General features: G+C 30.2%; 2 protein-coding genes across 8 annotated transcripts in view; one reads left to right on the forward strand and one right to left on the reverse strand.

The window, feature by feature from the left end:
- pain (transient receptor potential cation channel family member painless) overlaps positions 1-22,998 on the reverse strand; it is a 25,466-nt gene continuing 2,468 nt past the window's right edge. Inside the window, exons 1-4 of one of the 6 annotated variants that reach the window (XM_018503607.1) lie at positions 5,574-5,997; positions 4,463-4,558; positions 1,873-2,970; positions 1-1,555 (exon numbers count right to left, since the gene is read on the reverse strand). In XM_018503607.1, coding sequence (XP_018359109.1) covers positions 3-1,555; positions 1,873-2,962 — 2,643 coding nt within the window. In that variant the 5' untranslated portion in view covers positions 2,963-2,970; positions 4,463-4,558; positions 5,574-5,997 and the 3' untranslated portion in view covers positions 1-2. Of the gene's footprint in view, positions 1,556-1,872; positions 2,971-3,258; positions 3,284-4,313; positions 4,559-5,573; positions 5,998-22,998 lie in introns of those variants that run through there. The other 5 variants (XM_018503606.1, XM_018503605.1, XM_018503609.1 and 2 more) reach the window with 5 other exon arrangements.
- Positions 7,859-21,832, forward strand: LOC108758609 (nucleoporin NUP2). 2 transcript variants are annotated; one of them, XM_018503638.1, is made up of 21 exons: positions 7,859-8,025; positions 11,735-11,867; positions 12,065-12,122; positions 12,430-12,500; positions 13,211-13,387; positions 16,295-16,393; positions 17,030-17,128; positions 17,208-17,306; positions 17,395-17,493; positions 17,563-17,661; positions 17,729-17,827; positions 17,895-17,993; positions 18,071-18,169; positions 18,234-18,332; positions 18,463-18,564; positions 18,694-18,795; positions 18,908-19,009; positions 19,627-19,725; positions 20,184-20,288; positions 20,682-20,941; positions 21,594-21,832. In XM_018503638.1, exons 2-21 carry the CDS (start codon positions 11,759-11,761, stop codon positions 21,675-21,677), a joined length of 2,160 nt encoding a protein of 719 aa, XP_018359140.1. In that variant the 5' UTR covers positions 7,859-8,025; positions 11,735-11,758; the 3' UTR covers positions 21,678-21,832. The 2 variants fall into 2 exon arrangements, with proteins under 2 accessions (XP_018359140.1, XP_018359141.1); XM_018503639.1 differs by lacking the exon at positions 16,295-16,393 and having other exon boundaries at positions 21,594-21,830.

The raw sequence follows: 22,998 nt of genomic DNA on the forward strand, positions 1-22,998 counted from the left end.
TGTTATTCTACAAACTTTGTAATTTTCAGAGTTGTCTCTATTGTACTCAATTTCTGCTGTAGTTTGTTCAATGTAATCATGATCCTCTCATTATCCGTCAATCGATTCTTATTGCAAATAGTACGTTTAGCTTTTTTAATTATGTCAGGGTCCATTCTCAAGGTAGTCCACTGCTTGTTGCTCTTTACAGATGCACTGTGAACGTACTTTCCGTAATATCTATCATTATCGTAAACGTCCAGATTATCATGTGGATTGATAATGATTTTACCATCTCTTAGGAAATGAGGAAACAAAAGAATTCTCTTAGCAAGAAAACCAAAAGGATTCCAAGGCAGTCGCAAATTGCAGTGAACGCAGTGCTTGAAAGGTTCGCCAATCGCTACATCTTCAATGTAGGTAACTAAACGTATTCGAGAAATAAGTCCGACCAACTCGGCCTTACACAGAATCTCAGCAGTGTCACTGACTGCCAAACCATTAAGCAGATTAAATAATACGATAGCGATAAAGAAAACAAATAACATGAACACGATGTGACTCCAAACGGGATGCGAAATAAACGGAATGTCATTGGCATCGAACTCCCCAGTGAGCATGATAACAGTTTTGAAAAGTGAAAGACCAGGATCAGGGAAATTCGTATCGTTGCCGTTTTTGAAGAGTGTATAGAAGGCCAGAGCAAATGCGAAAATAAGAAACAGGTAGGGAAACAGAAAGCGTATAAAATTGAGTGAAACGGTCCGGAACATTTCGATGCCGGTGGACAAGCGTGGATGCTGGCTGATGAGGATCACCAACTCCCAGGCCGACAGCAAGATTACCACAGCACCGATTTGAACTCCCGCGCCACACAGCAAAGCGATAGTGAGCATAATCAGTACGATTTCTAACCAGTTCCTTGAGCTCATTAGATAACGCCTGACACAAGAGATAAGTTGAAAAATTTCTCGGAGGATGAACAACAGCAACATTACAGTGGTGGAGGCCCATAGGAAGTTGTTATGTTGGTTCCAAATAATTCGCAAAGTACTTCCCGAAGCCATATCGGATCTATTGTTGGTTTCAGTTTGCATCCCATTTTCTATCCTAGCGTCATAAGTCATGCTCAAGATGTAAGCGTTTAACAAAAAATAAAAGATCACATAAAAGGCGAAATTTGCGTACAAAACGTGCCGTATTCTGTGCCACTTAAGATAGAGGAAAGAGGAAAGCAGTGGATGTTTCAGTAGATGTTTGAGGCCGCTATTGCTGGCGATGTATTTAAACACTTCCATTTCACGAGTTGCTCGGTGAGTTTTATATCGATCCGTGAGAACGTCGTGCGGCATTAAGCAGCAATAGTTAAATTCCATCGTATACTCGTTCGTTCGATCTTTCCGCGTCTGCAAACAGTCATCAAAGTAGCGCGACAGCGTGTGTGCCGAGATATCTGCGATAGGCGGTGTATTGTACTCGTTCATGTGACCGATGTAGCTACCTCGGTTGAGAAGTAAAATTACTGCTTCTTGGCAGCCAGCTCTGGCTGCGTAATGTAGTGGAGTGTTGCCTTTATCTATTAAAACAGATATGTAAGTTCTAATAAGATAACATTGATCATTAAGCTTGCAAAAAGACGTTTAGAAGAGCGCAGAACATAATTCAGATATTTATTTGTTCAGAAAATGCTTGGTCTATTATTTATGATAGTCATAAATACAACACATTAAGGCTCAGTCTTCATCTCTTTCTAATACTTGGAGAGAGATGAGAAATAATTGAACCTTCGTTAAGCGTTAACCGTGAGCGTTGTGAAACTGAGCCTTATTGTCTCTGTCTATCTATGGAGAAAGGCGCATCCAAATATAAGATCTATGATAGTCATATACTTACTATCACTGCAACGAACGTTCACGTCTTCTTGTTCCAAGATTAATTTCAAACAATTCAGTCGATCGAGCGTATTGTCGATTCCTCGTTTTCTCGGCATTCCTAGTTCCTGACAAGCATTCAGAAGCAGATCATTTGCTACATTTGGCTCCATCTCCAGCAATACCTGAAGAATTGCATAATCATTCTGTTGAACAGCCTCTTGCGCAGCTTTTTTCACGCTAAACTGTTTTCCTTTAAGTTTTTCCAGGATTTCAATCGTAATTTTGTAAAAGCCTCTTTGTGCACTCATTTCCAGCAGCTCTTCGGCTACACTGTGAAGAATCTCTATCTTGACAAACTCCATATTTTTTAGGAAGTTTGTCTCGTCGTTAGTAATCAGGTAATATTTAAGATCGTGCACATTTATCTTACGATTTTCGTTTTTGGGCGGCAATGATATATCCGGCATCTTTTTCTGAATCACCTCTCGCGTTGTCTGATCATTGTAATCTTTGTAAGTGTCAATGTCTGGACACTGTCGGCTTTTCTCCAATATCAGTGCCACCGTGTCCCGTTGGCCTTTCATCGCTGCCAAATGGAGAGCCGTTAAACCCTTGCTATTGGGAATACTTGCGCTAGCACCGTTCTCCAGCAACAATCCGGCGCACGTCAGATCATTCTTTCTCACTGCGATATGCAAGGCAGTCTGTTGTTTCGCCTCAAGATTTGGATTTATTGTTGGTTCCGCTAGCAAAGCCATCAACGTGGGTACGTGTCCTCCTTCTGTGGCGAAATGGATAGGAGCGCGATTATGTAGTTTATTTACTCTATTAGGCTTCGCACCTAAACGCAATAAATACTCCACGAACTCTGTTAAACCATTCTTGCTAGCTATGTCGAGGCATGTTTCTTCCGTGTTCGGATATACATAATTGAGGTTCAGAATAGGTGATTGCTTCATCAAATCATGTTCTATAGTATTTTTGAAAGAACGAAAATTCTTGAATCGTAAGGCATCCAACAGTAGCTTATAAAAAACTTGCGCACTGTCTAGAGTAGGCTCGTAGACACTCAGCAAGCTTTCCTGCAGGGAATTCTCATCGAGATCCATTTTGCTATCTGAAAATAAATCTTACACTTAAAATTTTTACTTGTTTAAATTTAAAAAGAAATTATTATGGATAAAAATTCATAAATATTAACATCTATTTTTTTTAAACAAGATAAATGGATGTTTCCATGATTAGATTAATTTTTTTAGACTTAGATCAAAACAAAATATCGATACAAAATGTTGAGAAAAAAATCCAAAAATATTATTTAGAAAAAACATATAACAGTACAGGCAATAGGAGTCAACGCTGATTATCAATTAGCGCAATTCTTCTTAATATTAAAAATATCAACCTTGACTTTGAACGTATCCACTCATGGTTTGAGTCTTCATCAGCAATCTTTCCCCCTAGTGCAACGGTTGGAGTATTGCATAACTAAATAATATCTCCAACGTTTTTCCTCTCAAAATTGAACCGTTAACTGTTGTGAGGTAAGTCACAACACAATCTTTCCCCCGAGCGCAACAGTTGGAGTATTGCATAACAAAATAATATCTCCAACGTTTTTCCTCTCAAAATTGAACCGTTAACTGTTGTGAGGTAAGTCACATACTCACAAAGTTAGAAAGCTGAGTGGCTGAGAACTCAAGCTAAAATTATATAAATAATTAAATTATCGTATGTATAATTTGAAAATTAATAGTCACCTCACCTCACACAGTCGACGCTTCTACATTGAATAATAAATCTCTCTTATGCAACATTTTGTAACTAGTTAGTATGTTAAAAATTATCGTCAAATTCTAAAATAATAACTACGAGAACAATATGTGTCTTGTCATTTCGACAGTCGGTAAGATAATTATTGCTAAACAAGTAACATAGCAGTCAATTTGAAGATAAACAAACTAAAGTTTATGACATATATGTATTACGAACAAACCTTACAGTTTATTGAGAATCTCAATCCAAAAATATCGATATTTAAAATATCGGCGCTATATCGTCCAACTCTATGTAAAAGTTAAGATAATTGAAGCTGTGTCTTGATCGGAATATTTATTAAATTTTTGTTAATTTTAGCTAGTTTATATCTTTTTAAAAATAAGTAATGCAAATGAAAATATATGCAAAAATAATTCGAAAAATTATTTACAATTTACGTAAATTAAATTAACTTTTTTGGTTTTTATATCAAATAAATGTAAAATTCATCAGCAGATGCTATTGAATTTGTGTATTTTAAAAAGAACCATTTAGCTTTCATTGCCTAAATTTACATTTTTTGTTAATGTGAGAATCTTTTTACAGAAATATATGTATAAAAAACTAAATAGGCAGTAACGAGACAAAGAAATACAGAGGATCATTATCGCTCGCATATTACGTTACATTTAAATCGCTTACTTTGCGACTACGTAGATAGAGAGCTCTCATATAACGACATTGATCGTGATCTCACCGTCACAATTTATTTAAGTGCCAATTAAGAGTTCCACCGTTATTTTGCGCAAATGTTCTCATCACTCTGACATTTTCATTTATCCGTGTATCACCTTATAATAGATTCAGTCATTTGTCCGTAAAATCAGTAAAATCTTGCATTGATCTCTTTGATTGTGATAACAAAAGTACGTCCGGACGTCCGCTTCCTGTATTTAGATCGAATCAATTCGTACTATATTCGTATTATGTAACACAATCGATAGAATAATTCTTTCCTCATTTCTCCTTTAATGATTAAAAAAAAGCGGCAAAAATATATATAAATACGAATTATTCAATGTATCAAAAGATGGGCTATTTAAAATTCTATTAATATTTTTACCTAAATATTTTTTATTTTTTTATATTTATTAAGTATTTATAATCTAATATTCTAATATTATTTTTATTTTTATACATAATTATGTATATAAAAATATTTTATTTGAATTTGTGTGTTTATTGACTGAGTTGGAATGCATTGACTCCTCAGGTTTTGATAAACTTTTATATCACTGATGCTGATTGTCATCTGATATTCGCTTATCAATAAAGTTTCGATGACTAATCAAATGAAAGTACTGACAATTATAATATTGTGATTAAGAATTCAACACTTACTTTGGGACTAATAATTAGTATGTACAACATTCCTAATAATTTTATTTACAAGGATCTCAAAATTTTACGTTAAGTTAAGACCGATAATATTATATTATACTAAGAACGACTTGATATTGCGACTTTACTTATTATTGTTATTAAATGTTACCAATTTTATATGCTGAAGAAGTGACCCATGGTCACAAAACGTATAACTTGTTAAATTTTATACAATAAATATTTTAATTATATTTAATTTAGATATCTTGCAGTTAGATAGAGAGCTCGATCACCGACCTGATTTCTTTACAATTTGCATAAAAATATTTATTTACTAAATATCTTTTTTTTAATTTAACATGATTAAGTTAGAAGTGTAAGAAATGTGATGATTACAATAAGCAATCACAATTATCCATGACTAATTAATATCATTTTCGATATATTCTTTTTTAATTCTACTTGAAGCATTCTTTGATATTATTAATAATTTTCAGCAATATTCACACGAATTAATTAAAATAAAAAAACTCTCCATGTACAATTATCTATTCGTAGGTAGAGTTCTTCAGTACACACCTACTTAGGCAAGTTTTTTTTCTCCTCTTGATCACACTATCGTACAATATTTAATACATAGAAAACGCACTTCCATTGTTCAAGCATCGCGCATCGAGAAACTATGTGAAAAAGATTAAATCAATTTCATATTATCTTTAAAGAAAGGAATTCTGGATCCTCTGATCTATACACTTTGATGAAACTTCCGGCTGTGTCGCATTGCTGTCCATAAGGCAAGTGTGTTATGCGTAGCGGATTAACAGACAAGCACATTTGTGATTAATAATGCGTGTGACTAAGAATTCTCCTTACTTAACACCTATCGTATTAGCCGTCACTATGTCGACTCGCCCGTTCTGTCAGTGATGGTCAGCAACGAGGAAAGAGAGGGAGAAGAGGATCAAATGTTCTCCCTTCTTTGCTGCGTTGCTAGCAACAGTGCCTCTTTTCACGCTGATATGTAATGTTCAACCGGTTCTTTTACGAATAAAAATCTTTCAGCCTCACGAATTACATTACATCTCGTTTCGAATAAAAAAAAATCACACAAACACGAGGTAAACTGTGAAAGAAGATGAGAATTTCATACGATTTCTTTCTCATTCTAGACCGTAATTGTCAGCGAGACTCGTAATTTATTAATTTTACATATATACATTTAGATGATATTATATAGTGTCCCATTTTAATTGCTCTCCAAACAAATATCTCAAAAAATATGGGAGATAAGAAAAAACGTTTCAGATAAAAGTTATAGGATATCTATGCAAGAGAACTCTTTACGCTGTAGGCATAAATTCATTCTTGTGTCTATCGAATAATATTAACTAAGAACAAATGATACTTACAAATGCTGTAAGTATATAAACGCATTCCATATCGCAAGTTTGATAGTCTTGTTCAAATATCGATAGATGTACATTATCAAAAGATATTGACGTCTATAAATATTAGTACAAAATATCGGGGGAAAAGAGTCTAAAAATGTATCGATTTAAAATGTTTAAAATATCGCCCATCCCTAGTATTTGCTACATTTATAATAAATATTTCATAAAATTTGTAAAAGAAAAATCAAATAAACAGGCGCTGTAGATGGTGCGTTTTGTTTTTTTAAAATAATTCTATATTATTATATCATTATTTGTACATGTTTCAGCTAATCTTTTAGCCTTCCTCAGCAAAATTTCAATATATATGGTACAAAACGTTGATTATCCATGAGTCGTATAAAAATTGTTGTATAATGAAGTAATAGTCGATATCATTGTGTGGCAGTAACATTCTTTCATTTTAGAATAAAAATCCCCAGTTTTTGTTACTTGACTGAAATTTTGTGTACAAGTAATGATATAATATAGAATTATTTTAAAGAAACAAAAACTGCGCACCGTCTACCTACAGCGCCAATTCCCAATTGCCTGTTTATTTAATTTTTCTTTTTGAATTATCTTGAGAATTTAGTTCGTAATTTGTTTACCATATAAAATTTGTAATAAATATTTATAATTTGTGCATTATAATATAATTTAAGACCACAGAAATATTTTACAAAATATTCAAAATAGTTCTTACAAATATTTTGTAAATGTTCTATAAATATTATTTGCTGTTTAGGCATCAACAGTTATTGTTGTGTAATTATTGTTATTTTTCACATTATTATTTTCATTATTATGTATTTTAAATTAATTTCTTTATTTTTATTACAAAGCAAAAACTCTCTCTTCTCTATATTCTGAAAATTTATAATATTTTTTTAAGGCTAGTTTAATAAAATATATTTTTTTTAAATTGAGTTAAAATTAATTTAAAAAATCTAAAGTTTATCAAAAAAGAGAAAGAATTTATTTTATTTTTATTAATTTGTAAGTTCTGATTGTAATTGTCGAAACTTGAATCAAATACACAATTTATTACTGTCATTGTAGATTTAATAAAATTGTATTTTTTTATTGCGAATTTCCGATTCATCTCATTCCTGAGCACTTATCGTGGAACAAGTCGGAATGAATTCCGATCGGAATTATATTAAATTATTCTTAGATTTCTATTGTATTTTCTATGGAAAACGGAATAATTTCGATCAAAATCCATTCTGATTTGTTCGACGATAAATGCCCTGCACTGGAAATCTTCATGTGACATTCGCGACAATATTTGCACGCGAGGCAAGCTCGCAGGCGCTTACAGTTTCAGACTCTTCCAATCAAATTGCAAGCCGCAAAAGGTGGGGAATGTGAATCCGGGAAACAGGTACATGCCGCGATACCTTGACGTTTATTCCTCAGTCATAAGTTAACGTGTCTCAAGCGCGTATCTGTGTTCAGCACAGAACTGATAAAACACGTACGATCGGTGGTAATCGAGTCAACGTAACTATTTTTGTGAGAAGAATCGTTGTCAGCTATTCTTACTTCACGCTAAGGATATCTTGTCTTATTTACAGACTTTTACTGGCACCGAGTAAGTAAATTTATTTTATAAAGTTAAATACTCTTACTGTGATGATCGAATATTATGCGAATACATTGTAAATTATAATTTCGTACGAAAGCTCACAGAAAAAATTAAAATATATGTAATAGATGATAGTAAATAACAAAAAGATAGTGTAGAGCAAAATTATACATTCCATGATACATATTCTGATATTGGAAAAATATAATGTCCTTAATGATATAATATATAGTGATTATTAATCTGTCTAAGATAACAGGAAGCAACACATTTTTTTTTATATAGAATATTCCGTGAAGAAATCGACGAACTTCTAGAATGAGTTCTAGAAATTATTCTAAAGAGTAAGCAAAAAAAATTTACTATACACTATAAGATATCAATTCAGTTCGATTATCGAGACAATAATTTTATTAATATTGCAACATATAAAAAATCCATAATCTTAGGCTTTCAAGTCTATCTTATTTACTGTATTAATAATCACTCACTTATATACAAGAATAAAATGCACTTCTGCATATATAAGCCAAGAAGCAAACTTGGTTTATAAAAAAGAGCCGATAAATCCGTTTTTGGGTCACTTAATGATTTTCAATAAACAATTTTTTTATGTTGTATGATCTAAAGGAATGTTAAAAATAATCATCATTTAAAAAAAACTTAATCCACAAAGCTTTAATTAATTATTAGTAAATAAATATCTTTAAATTTTTTTTTCTCGCTCACTTTCCCTCTCTCTTTCTCTCCTCTCTTTTCTTTTTTCGTTATCTCTATCCTTTGTTAGTTTTCTTAATATATTGCCTTTCGTTCTATCTAAATCTTCCTCCCGTATCTTCTTTATAATTCTTTCTTTATCCTCCCTTAATTTTACAAATCCTTATTTCTTGGCATTTTCTTATATTTAAATATTATCAAAACACCTACAATAACACATTCCTGTGATGTATAAGTATACTTAACTTCCGCAAGGAAACTGTTGGACTAATCTTAGAGGTGATTCCAAACAAAAAGTTCATATAAACTACAAGTTAATTCAACTATAATTATTAAGATGTGAAAAATTGAATAATTCTTATCAGTAATGCAAAGTTTTTGAATAACCTTGTCTCGCTCAAACCACCAGTTTTTGCATTAAAATATGTAATGTGTCACCCCAAATATTTATCTGACATTGAAATTGGCATTTAAGTAGTAAATATTTATCTGACGTTGAAATTGGCTAAGACATTATCGCGCGCATATATATAAGCTTTCTATTCATTATTATTTCTACTACAAATTTCTGGATAATTTTCATTGTCTCATAGACTGTTTAAAAGTGTCAAGTGAAATCACGTATTGTTCTTAAATATCGAATGGAGAGAGAGAGAATGTGTGTCAAATATTATTCTTAAAAAGTGCTTCGAACATTTAATGACACAATTTGTAAGCAAATTACGTGTGTAGAAGTATATTTTTTAAGTAGCATCAACATTTATGATACGTTAAATTAACACGTATTTTAAATTATTCATGTATCTTTAATTTAATTTACGTTTTAATCTCTAATTTACGTTTTAAAACATTATTTTTATGTTATTTATTACTTCATAAATTGTAATTTTTTGATATAAAAAATTATTAAATATCAATTTAATAGAAAATATTTAAATAATATAATCACACTATGTTAAATTAACACATGAATATATATGTAGTAAAAATTTAATACAAAATTTTAACAAGGACTTGAATGGATCATTTCCAATTTAAATACAAAATTTTTTAATGTTTATTGTTTCATATTTCAAATAACTAGTTTATCAAAATTTAGATATATATATATATATATAATTTATTATCTATTAATTATCTCATATTTATCGTGTATATATAAATTGTGGATTGGTAAAGAGCTGCGAAGAAAAGACACGATTTTTCTTTACAGGAATCATTCGCTTTCTAAGATTCGTCTTTGTGAATATTTCGCAATCTCCCTCCAATTTTGGCGATACCACGACATACATTTATACTGCCTGTATACTCTTTTATGTATCAATTGCTACTCCATACTTTCATTCCCGTATTTGGCTAATGAAATACGCTACATATACGCACGTGTATGTATATATACTTGCATATATCGATATATATATACTTACTACGTGTCATCTCGATATGGATATACGCGAGTACATCCATAGTAGTCGACACACAGTCGCGTTTTTGCCATAAGTATGTATACATGTATATACTACATGATGATGTCATTTAGACATATATATGACGCGGATGGAAAAGAAGCAAATAATATCGCTCAACGATATTTATATTCCTTATGAATATTTTTGCGTCATAACGATTAATAACCAATGATAATAATAAATATTGTAATAAAAAAAAGATTTATACAGAAAGAATTTCTCAACGAGGAAGTTTGATTACAAATATTGAAGAAAGATTTTATTACATTTCACTATTTTTGAGAGTAGAAAAATAGTTTTAATATCATTGATGTTTTGTGATTTTTCACCTTTGCATTTTTTTCTAGCATAATGTTTCTCTTCATTTTTTATTTCTCTTTTATTTTATCAAAATATCGCAACGATGACGTAAGAATTTTGGTATATAAGTGAATAATGAACTCGATGGCGTCTACTATACTCGGTGTGTGTGATTAATGAGAATCAGTCATTATAAAACATTTTATCGTAGGCGACGTTTTATTATTTAACTTTTCAGTATTCTTTGGACTTTTTTATTGATCATTATATTTAAAATGGGAATATGATGTAATATAAAAATGCGAATAACGCTGCTATGCAAACATATGTATTTCCAAAATATTAGTTCTATTCAGAGAAACACAAAATCTTTTCTCTTTTATATTAACTTCCAATGCTAGTAAGACGAATAAAATAAACAAAAGCTATATATTCGTTAAAATTTAAAGTGTTAAATTTTGAATGTAATTTTAGTAGTAAAATTACTTTGAAATGTGAAAAGTGTTATCTCACATTTAAAAAAATGAAAGTTTAGAGAAGAACTATCATAAATTGAAAAAATTACGATAAAATTGTTAATTGCTCGAATTTTCAAAATTTACAGTCCACTGCATTTTATGTATCATAGATGTGCATTTATGTATCAAAGATTAGCATACGTTAAACGTGTTATTTTGCATTATGAGTAAGACATGAGTCATCATCATTAACCACCGTATATATTTGGGCACTTTTAAAACTCTCACCCACTTTATGACATGGGCCAGAACTCGAGCGGTGGGTGATCGCAGCGAATGCCCATCATGGACATGCTCTTATATGGTTCGCTAAGAGTTGTTTCTGTTCATGTCCCCGAGACTTCGAGGTCGCCTTCATTGCATAAATCATGGACATCGCATATATATACGTATTTTGTTGTCTACCAGAAAGAATCATGGCATGTTCGTTCGAGAAGTTGTACTGAAAATACAGATGCGCGTTTTAGAACCGGAACAAATTTTCGGTATTCAAATATTCATATTTGCACAGAAAATAAAACATCTTTAATAGGTACAATTTCTCAAAGATAATTTGTTGAAAAGTAAAAGCATATTGAAATGTGTCTTGGTGCAAAAAAGATATTTAATCTATTTTTATATTGCAGAGAAATTATTCTTCATGTTTAATATCTGCAATTATACCCCTTTCTACAAGATTTAATTATAGACTATTCTCTTTTTATCACAATTGTAGAGTACTATAAATTTGGCGAGTAATATGGTTGGAATGACCCAAAGACCCTGGACACCAACGAAAAGACGAGGCCCGATTGCCGCCGAATATAGCAGCCCAGGACCGGCCTGTGTAACTTTACCTACGTTAATAGGTAAATATCTGTATTGTGTGTGAACAAATGTATACCATATATACCACACATATAAAAATGGCGATGTGTTATATCGCGTTTATTGCGATTTTTAAGGAAAATCGCAATCGTGATGCACATTTTAAAAAATCACACATCCTTACTTTAAATTATACTTTTTATACACTTTATACAGCAATACTTTGTAACATTTGCAGGAAAAACAGTTACAGATTCTAAACGAGGAAGAGCACCAGCATTCTCCTTCGGCAGCAGGTGATTACTTAAATCTAAAATAAATTTAAATTTAATTTGCAACGTGTTGTTTTATAAATTCTTTTATAAATTTCTTTTATACTTTAATAAAATTCTTTTGTATTTTAATACTATAAGAATTAATACCTTAATGCAATAATACCTTAATGCAATATTTGTATTATTATATTACGTTACATTTAAGAAAAACTGTTATATTTGTAATTTCGTCTTACATCTTTAAAGTATGCTTTATATTTTTTTAATTTGAGTAAGCAATATGTAACTTAATTTTACATGTAATTTGATATATCGCAAATTTTTTTAGGCATGCAGCGAAAAATAATAGCTCTGGACCTGGCCCTGGGCAATATAATGTCACTGGGCTTAGCGCAAAAGGTATATAAATGACACAAATAAAATTTGACAAAATATTTATTTAAAATTTTAACGAACATTTTTCCAAAAACTATTATTAATAATTAGATACTTATTCTTTATAAGAGATTTACTTAAATTATTTAACTAGAACATTTTAAATAATATACGATAATTATTATCTTTTCTGTATGTAAGTTGAAATATATGAGTGAAATACGATAATAATATTAAAGTATCATATGAGAAGTAAAGGCACTTTATGAATGCGTGATTGCTTCACAAGACTTGCAAGTTACGTCGGCCAAGGTATCGATCAAACTTCTAACCACCAATACTCCATAAGAATGATAACATTTTAATGACCGATGTTCACGAAATTCCTGCGCTTCGGGTTTGAATAGAATCAGCACGATCGATACGTGTAAAATTTCTTTAGACCTGACCTGCTTTAGATAATACATTTTAATTTATCAAATCACACAAAAGTAATTTTCAATTAATTTTTGATTATTTCTATGTCGTCTTTTATAAATTTTATACTATTTTTAAAAAATTTCTAGTTTTAGAATTAAAAATTAAAATATTATTTTAATTACATAGTACATTTTTTTTCTTTGATCTTCTCTCTTTTTAAACATGCGAATTAAAATTACAATTATTAATTATTAATTGATTAATAATAAATCATAAAATATCATGATAATGTATCACAGCTTAAGATTTTTTAGGAAAAGATGCTGCGCCAGCCGTGTCGCTATACGGTCGAACGAAATCAACGAAACTCGAAATTACACCAGCACCGGGTGATTACAATCCGTTAAAGGCGGAGAAGATAATTCTGGATAGCTCACCGAAATATTCTTTTGGCGTTAAAACGCAAATTGAGAAGATCAGCTGTACACCCGGTAAGTTTAAATGTAAATATGTATACCTATATGTGTAAGATATATTTTCCAGATTTTAATTGGCAATAACATAGACATATAAAAATTTTGGAATGATGCGCAACGTAAAGTGAAGATGTATACATTGCAACTATATAAATATTTTTTTATATATAATCATAGAATTAATTCTTTAAAAAATATATATTTGTATCTTTTTATAGAAGATATATTGTTATGTCACTCTCATATTATACATACAGGATGATTCAGAACAATTGTTTGTCCTTGAAATATCGTATTTGACTTAATTCTAAGATGATTTTTCCTTTAAATTTAATCTAAAGAGCTTAGTTTTTAAATTAAAAGAAAAAATAGTTAACAAATTACAGGACGTGTACAGAATTAAAGTAAACAGGAGCGGCGCAAGTTATTGTCCACCACGGATGATTATTCAGGATGCTTTCTGCGATTAGCTGCCTACACTATATGCGATGACGCACGTGCACATACACGAGAGAGATTGAGAGATAGAGAGACCGAGACAGAGAGAGAGAGATACACACACACACACATTACTATCTCATTCACTCACTCACTCATTACCTTGATTCAATGTCTTCGTACTTCGCAGATTTACTCATGCACTTGATTTATTGATAACAGAATTGGTTCAAAAATAACTCAATTTAAAAATTAAGCTTCAGATAAAATTTTAGTAAAAGAAAAATCATCTTAGAATTAACTTAGGAACATGGTATTTCAAGGACAAATGATTCTTCTGAATAATCTTGTATATTATTTTAGATATGCATAAGGTGTATATTTGTATATATTCATTATTCGAGTAATTTCATGTTCTACAATCTACCACATTTAACTACATCATAACTTCTGTAGACTCTACGCTAAAGGTACAAAATTCTGACTAAACTAATCTATGACTATTGTGACAAACGTATAATCTTTATATTATTATGACATATTACAATCTATAATATCCCAATCTAAAATATAACTAATCCTACAGAGAGTTTACGGTGATTATTTCGTTAGAAAGAAAAATTTGATGGACTGTGATATGTATAATCAATAGCTGCGTTCAGCAGAGAAAGCATCTTTGCAACTATTGTAAAATTCTTCAATACGGTTGATTCTTGCTTTTGATTTTTTATGGATCTAAATGTATAAATTAATCATATTGAAGAATTTTACATGCGAAGAATGTAAAAAACAAAAATTTTACACAAGAATTTTCTGCTATAGCCAATGTGTATATATTATCCTCTAATCTATTGCAATAAGATATATTGCAGAATTTATGATTTCATATATAGTCATTCCATATATAGTCATTAGACTGATAATCATTAAAATAACTGCACACAAATTATTACAAGCATTATCAATATAAAATTTTAGTTGTTGCAACTGAAAAATTTTGTACGAATTTAACAGATAATCGAAAAGCACCACTTACGTCGTATACTCATATTGTGTCTATGTATAAAACATAAATTGCATCTCGATCACCGAGCGATTATTGCGCTGAAATCGTGAATTTGTACAAAGCAGCAGCATTTACTTTCGGCGTAAAAGTTGTATTGGAAAGATCGAATAATATGTCCGGTAATTATATGTATAGTCAGTTAAATGTAGCCGCAATTCGAGTATTTCGCGTGCTAATAACAATTTTTGGCAAACTAATAAGAAAAATGTTCAGTTGCTTCAAAGTAATACAAGACTATAAATAAATCGCTATAAGAAATTTAGCATGTTGATTGCAATTTTGTATAACAGAATTTATATGTTATAACAAATATGCGTTTCGAATTGTGTTATTTAAAATTGCTAGTGTTTCATCAAGATCAAGAAATTCAAGAAATCTTGTCCTAATTTTATCTTGAATCAAGACAAGACCAAGACAAGACATTGGAAATTGATTTCAAGACAAGGTCTTGATAACAATTTCTTGTCTTGATTCAAGATAAAATCAGGATAAGATTTCTTGAATTTCTTGATGAAACACTAAAAGTTGCTCAATATCGTGTGTGCAATAATTACTGAATGTCAGTTGATTTCATCCATCTCTGAAATAATTTTCTTGTTCCGCGATTACACGATTAGAAAATATTATAGAAAATTTTTAAATAATTAATAAATTACATAAATCGTATATGTATATAGAGAAATGTATCTACATTATGTTATATCGATGCAATAATGTTTAGGAAAATCGATGCCACCGCAACTAATTGGCGATTAGTTATGGGACTTTCATTTGAGGATTATTGTATCAAAAGTCGATATTCAAAACTATTATCACTGAAGAATTGATACTTAGGTACAAAATATGATTTTTTTTAAACATAGAAACATTAGGGCTAACGTATTTTAGCGTGATATGAACGTGTAATTTGAGACTGCTAAGCACTGTAAATTTCTCAGAAGATATATATTATTATATCAACGAAATCGTGATAGCAACAATTTTTATTTTTCAATTTTTATTCCCTTTTCTGCCTCTGAATATTCTATTTCAATTTTTTAAATTCACAGCAAAATTAACAATGCACTGTGTGGCGTTTAAGATGTAGGTAAAAGTATAATTGTGTGTGATTAATATAGAGCAATTGATGTAATTGATAAATAAAAAGAACGTATATTTTTGATAATTAAAAATGTGCAATGCGTGCTAAATTGATAGCGTAGTTAACACGTAGTCGCATACATGTGAAGTTGATAGTGTAGTGTTGCTTATCACCGTAAATAAATAAAGTAATATTATTGCATGTCTCGCGATATATGTTAGATCTCTCTATTTTACACCGTAATATATCATTCTCCACGTCCAGAGACTTGACAGTACTGCAAATAAAAAACTGCAATTCACGGCAGAACTTGTAAAATTTATCGACAAGTGTCTAGCTCCAGGTACTTATCATCCCGAAAAAATGAGAATGGATAAAGCACCGCAATTCACGTTCGGACTTAGAATGTCGCTCGATAAGCCGAGCGACACGCCAGGTATATAATACAAAAAAAATGAGAGATGAAAAATTAAATTAGAATCCTAATTAGATAGCAAATCTTTTCTATTGTATAATTTTATTTTCTTTTCCTATATACAAGTAATTTTACTAAACAAAATTACAGAGAATACTAGTTACAAATAATTTAATACGAAAATTGACGAAAATTTTTCTCAGAATTCACATAATTTTTCAGAATTTCTATATAAACAGAATTTTTGAAAATTCTTGTATCATTTTATAACTTCTTGAAAAATTTATCAAATTTTTTTTTAATATATTAGAACATTTTTCAGAAATGTTAAAAAAGTCTACATCTTTTGTAAAACCTTTTATACATATACGTACGTAAATTCTCTGAAATATTAATGATTTTTCATTCTATAATTTGGTTAAAAAAACTTATAAAATCTGAAAAATTTTAAGATGTTTTTCAGGAATCTTCGTAAATTTAAAATATAACAAATTCTTAAAAATATGAGATATAAAAATTTTGTTTACGAGATACATGATGCTTTCTCGTCTTGCAATTTTAAAGAGAAAAACTTCATTTTTAATTTCTCTATGCGTATTCATGTATAAACGTTTACCTTTATTTATTTTATAACATATTTTTTTTCCTGATATATAGCGCCCGGAACATACAGCCCAGAGAAGGTGAATTTAGAGAAGGGTCCGCAGTACAGTTTAACCGGCAAAAGCCAAATAGAGAAATGCAATGGTACACCAGGTACATGAAGATTCATGCATCTGTTTTACGAACCTCAATTTTTTCTGAGAAAAATACAACAGGGATTTTTCTTTAACAGCGCCAGGTGCGTATTGTCCCGAGAAAGTAAAATTGGACTCATCACCGAAGTTCAGTTTTGGATTAAAGCCTGCTGTGGAGAAACCGAACGATACACCAGGTCCACTAATAAATTGCTTATTACATGCTTACAAAATTAGTTTTACCACCAATTAAGTGTTACAATTATCACATATATCTATTTTTAGCACCAGGTACTTATAGCCCAGAAAAAGTGAATTTAGACAAAGGTCCGCAGTACAGTTTGAGTGGTAAAGGATCCGCTGAAAAACTCTTAGATACACCAGGTATATAAAAGTTATAAGAACTGCCGAAATAAGTTGTATGTAGATGTAATAGTATATTGTAATTTCCAGCGCCTGGAACGTATTCTCCGGAAAAAGTAAGATTAGATAATACACCGCAATATAGTTTCGGAATTAGACATGCCCTGGATAAACCCAGTGATACACCAGGTAATTAAGATTCTGTTAGTACAGAAGAAGAATAGATTCTTATTGTGTGCTTACTTTTATTTCGTAGCACCTGGAACTTACAGTCCAGAGAAAGTAAACTTAGATAAAGGACCACAATATAGTTTAACTGGCAAAGGGCCTGCAGAGAAATTTATTGATACACCAGGTATATAAAACTGCTCATAAAAAATGTATAATTTTTTAAATATATTAATATATCAACAAATATTTAGCGCCGAGTGCGTATTCGCCCGAGAAGATAAAATTGGATACTACACCGAAATACAGTTTTGGACTTAGAACTCCTCTAGATAAACTCAGCGATACACCAGGTATAATTAATGATTAATTAATTACTTATTTATTATTTTTATATTTTTATGTTTTATTATATGGTATCTGTATGCAGCGCCTGGAACTTATAGCCCAGAGAAGGTAAATTTGGATAAAGGACCGCAATACAGTTTAACTGGCAAAGGATCCGTTTCGAAAGCTAATGATATTCCTGGTACGTTTTAGACATTTTTTTAAAACGCGATTATGATATCCTTCATCGTTTATCTTTGTCATAGCACCCGGCACATATAGCCCTGAAAAAGTAAATTTGGACAAAGGACCGCAGTACAGTTTAGCCGGAAAAGGAATGCCCGAAAAATTAAATGACAATCCAGGTGAATAACACGTCACCTCGAAAAACTTTTATCGAGATACACATTTCTTCGATATACTATTAACATACCAAAAAAAAGAATTTAATGAATAATAATAGATAATATTAATTTCTCTGACTGGCTTGCCTAGGCCCCGCTGATTATAAACCAGAGAAAGCTCTGAATCTGGAACATAAACCTTATTACAGTTTTGGTGATAGAAAAACTTTGGATAAACCTAAAGATACACCAGGTAACGGTGTGGATTAACCCGCTGTAGATTAACATTGAATTCTTAGCTTTTTCTAAATAAATGGGCGATATGAAAAAAAAATAATAATGGAATAATAAACAACTTGATTTTTTAAATTACTTTTGGTAGGTCCAGCCGATTATACTCCAGAGAAAGTTCTAAGTCTGGAACATAAACCATATTTCAGTTTTGGTAATAGAAAACCCCTTCATAAATCCCGCGATACACCAGGTAATGGTGTAAACTAACGATAAACTATCTAATATAATCTAATAATCTAATATAAATGAGAATGTAATAATTACATAGAACAAAAAACATTAATTTCTTTTTGCTTTGGTAGGCCCTGATAAATACAATCCAGAAAAAGTTCAACATTTGGAACATAAACCTTATTTTAGTTTCGGTAATAGAAAGCCTTTGTATAAGACTAATGATACACCAGGTAATCGGTGGAAATTAATAGAATGTTAATTACATTTTTTCTTATTTACAAGGAAAGGTCGAAAAGTGAGATTATTTTCAAAGGTTTGCCTTTTCAAGATGAATTCGGGCAACAAACAAGAAATTGTTTATTGCATGTCAGGATACTTTCTATGTACTGCCAAAGTTTCATAATTTTTTAAATTTCCGAGTTGAAAGCCTTTCCTTGTTAGATTTATCATGAAATGATGTTATATATGAATGCAATGTATTGTGCAATTGTAGGCATGCCATAGTCATATTAAAATGCTTCAAACTTTTTTCATTAACCATTTACGAAAATAAACAATTGTACATAATATTATTAAGATTAATAATGTTTATTAGAAAGTAAAAAAATAAAATAGATATTATTGCTATGCTTCGACTTGTTAACATTTTAATTCGATCGTCTTTATGCGGGACTATATTGTAATAAACAAGTGTAATAAATGTGTAAACATTATATGTGTCATGTTTTTTAAATATATGTCGTAGTATTAGCGTGGTGCCTAGTAAACTTGTGCACGAGATAAATGTAATAATTACAATTAATACTTTTTTAAAATATACAAAAGCATTTTATAATTTATTTTGCAGCTCCCGGTACATACAGTCCTGAAAAAATAAACATGTCTAAGTCGCCGCAATATAGTTTTGGCATTAAAACTGAGATTTGTGAGAAAAACACTATACCAGGTGGGTTATATTAGTTATTGATAATTTGTTTCCTTTACGTTAATGTTCTAATTTTATATTCTCCGGCGAAAATTTTTCTTAAAATTCTTCATTTTTTAGAATTTTGATATAAATTGTATAACATTTTAGAAAACTTCTCTAATTTTTTTAATACGCGAATTGAAATATTTTTTAGAAATGATAAGAAAGTCTAAAGAATTTTTTTTTAATTCTTTATACCTTAAATTCTAATATATTATAAGATTTTTTATTACATAATTTCTGAAGAAAACTTATAAAATTTAAAGAAATTTGAAGATATTATTTTAGAAATCTTCATAAATTTAAAAAATGAAAAATTCTGTAAAACATTAGGAGACATTATGAGAATTTTTTCACCTAGATTCTTATAATTTATTATATAATGCACAAATTATTTTTTAAATTAATCTATCATTCAATGAATATATATAATCTAGGTCCAGGCGAATACAATCCAGAAAAAACAATGCTTTTGTTGGAAAAAGCGTTGCAATTTACTTTCGGCCTTAGACCGCCCTTGGACAGATCAAACGATGTTCCAGGTAATTAATCAATTCCATCTACGGTAAATATGAAATTGCATGTTATATATAAAGCATGTTAGTATAGCCCTGACTTTATTCGCGTATATTGAGATGCATGGAATACAGAATCACAATAATTAGTTTTACAATAGATAATTGGTGTATTTAATCATTCTGCTTTTCATCAATAATTTGACGATTTTTATTCGTACATTTTATACTCTGTAAAATATTTAATGAGATGCAAATCTTTGTCAGAAATGTAATTTCACGTGAAGATATGCTACGGACTATACTAAAACAATGTAAAAAAAAAAGAAAGAATACGACGTAAATGGTGGATAAGATTGTTAAATAATCAAAGAATTATAAATTCTGAGAGGAGAAGAAAATAAATTGATCAAATTTCAGCACCCAATATCTATAACATTCCTTCTGCCCTCGGCGGAACTAAAGAGGGTAATAAGAAAGCAGCACCTGCCTATTCAATATCCGGTAGGCAAAAAGTCTTTACGGACGATCGTGTTCTCGTACCTGGACCGGGTGCATACGAGTGCATTAAACCAGACACAATCAGAGTAAAAAGTCCAGCATATAGCATGAGTGCGCGTTTTTCCCTGCCCGACGATCACTCGCAGATTCCAGGACCTGGAGCACACTGCCCGGAAAAGGTATCGCGTAGCTAAAGCAAAATCTATTGAAATGTAGTATAATATATATTTAATATAGTATATTAAGTATATATAATATATATATTTTACATCAAATATAGTATATATATATACACACACACACACACACACATTCACATATGTATACACGTCCTATAAAAATATATAATGTGTATGTGTATGGCAGACCAATCAAAAGTAGCTTTCTCATGCGCAGATTCTTCTATATTGTTAAAAATGTAACGTAACAATATAAAGTGTCTCCAGTGCAGATTATTCAAGTATTGTATGACTATTCCAAAATAAAGATATTCCTGTTAAAAGAAATCATGTGCTAACATTTTATTAATAAAACAAGTAGTATATTTTCCAGATTGTTCACCCCTTGTAATTCTAATAGCGCATTGCTAGAGCTATTGCAGAGAACGAAACGTATTTTCCCAATAGGTTTTCACAACTGTGTACGTCTACATTTTTCTTTGCAGTAACAACCCCACTCCTACGTCACGACTACGACAATTACATCTCATCCTGTTTCGTTCTCTACCATAGCCCTTAGAATTGAAAAATGTAACGTAACAATATTCAATAATATATTATAACGTAATATAATGATACATAATTAATTAATGCAATTATTATCATATTTCAGGTGCTTCTCGACATTCCCCCTGCGCATACATTTGGCATCAGGCATTCACCCTATATTTGTAATTTGAAGGACGCAGTTTGTTAATTTAGCAATTAGTAATAATTAGTAATTTATCAACTCGAGCATAGCCTTTTCCATTATTTGACATAATCAATTAACAAATGTTAAGAACAATCAAGTTTTATATTTTTTTCTTTTTATTTCTTTGCTGTATTAATTATTACTAATTCCGCAGAAAAACGTTGGTAGAATAAATAAAAATATATCATGCTTACAATTAGATATAACTATTATGCCACACAACAAAAAATTTAAATATATACGAACTAAATATATATCGTACGTTGAAATTATAAATAAATCTAAGATAATACAATATATACAATGTATACGTAGTATGAACATTTCGATATTATTTACTTGTGTAGCATTTAATTTGTCATATTGTAACTAATGTAAAGAAACTTTATGTAATATAATATGTATAAAGGAGAATATTAAGGTTTGTTTGTTTCTTTGCCAAAACAAAAAATTTCGAGATATACAAATTATAATATTATTGTGATATAAACGTGATAATTATATATCACATTAAAAACTTAAAACGGATTTGAGTGGTGTATTAAGGAGTAAGATTGTGTATGTGAACGTGGAAGAAATTAAAAACAAATCTAAAAAACAATCAAGTACAATATAACGCTCATCAATCGCTCAAAAATTTCTTACAAATTATGTTTAACAACATACAGTTCTTGTTGCTCAGAATGCCCAGAACGTCTTAATGTCTTAATTACAATTTTTTATCAATAAATATAATAACATTAAATTTAGTGAATTTTGTCACGATTTTTTCCATATTCTTAATAGTCCTATTTCTTTTTTTTCTTAGCAGAATTTCTTGCATAGTTCATCTTTTCCTCTTTCTTTTCATGTTGGAAAAAAAGAAAACAAGAAGATCATCTACAAAGAATATCAAATATTTTTCCTTAAAAGAAGCGATACACTACTCAACTTCGTAATGGCCCTTCTTTCTTCAAGTAGCTCTCTTAATATAATATTTAATTTATACATCTTGAAACTTTTTGATTTTGGCCAAAAAACAGACAAAACTTAACATCATCCTTTGTAAATATAACTATGACATTAACCCTCTCTATGAACCGCTGTTTTTCACTAACGTCATGAACCGTAGGTCTTTTATGTCAGCACCACATTTCTTCTAATAAATTAGTTGTGAAAAAATAGAAAAAATGTATTATTTTACACTATAATATACTATAATATATTCTCAACGTTTTTGAACTCAAATATTATGTTGTTTTCTTCAAATATTGTGTTGTACAGCAAAATGCAAAGGGAAAACATAGAAATTTTTTAATTGTTGAAAAGAAATCATAATTTTTCA

This window comes from Trachymyrmex cornetzi, unplaced genomic scaffold (assembly GCF_001594075.2).
Source record: "Trachymyrmex cornetzi isolate Tcor2-1 unplaced genomic scaffold, Tcor1.1 scaffold16, whole genome shotgun sequence".
In the NCBI taxonomy this organism is placed as follows: Eukaryota; Metazoa; Arthropoda; class Insecta; order Hymenoptera; family Formicidae; genus Trachymyrmex; species Trachymyrmex cornetzi.

Bases quoted from the DNA above. Each gene is read 5' to 3' on its own strand.
- LOC108758609 (XM_018503638.1), top strand. From the start codon at position 11,759: ATGGTTGGAATGACCCAAAGACCCTGGACACCAACGAAAAGACGAGGC. The intron at 17,307-17,394 runs GTCCACTAATAA...ATCTATTTTTAG, and splicing joins GAAACCGAACGATACACCAG to CACCAGGTACTTATAGCCCA. The intron at 17,828-17,894 runs GTATATAAAACT...ACAAATATTTAG, and splicing joins GAAATTTATTGATACACCAG to CGCCGAGTGCGTATTCGCCC.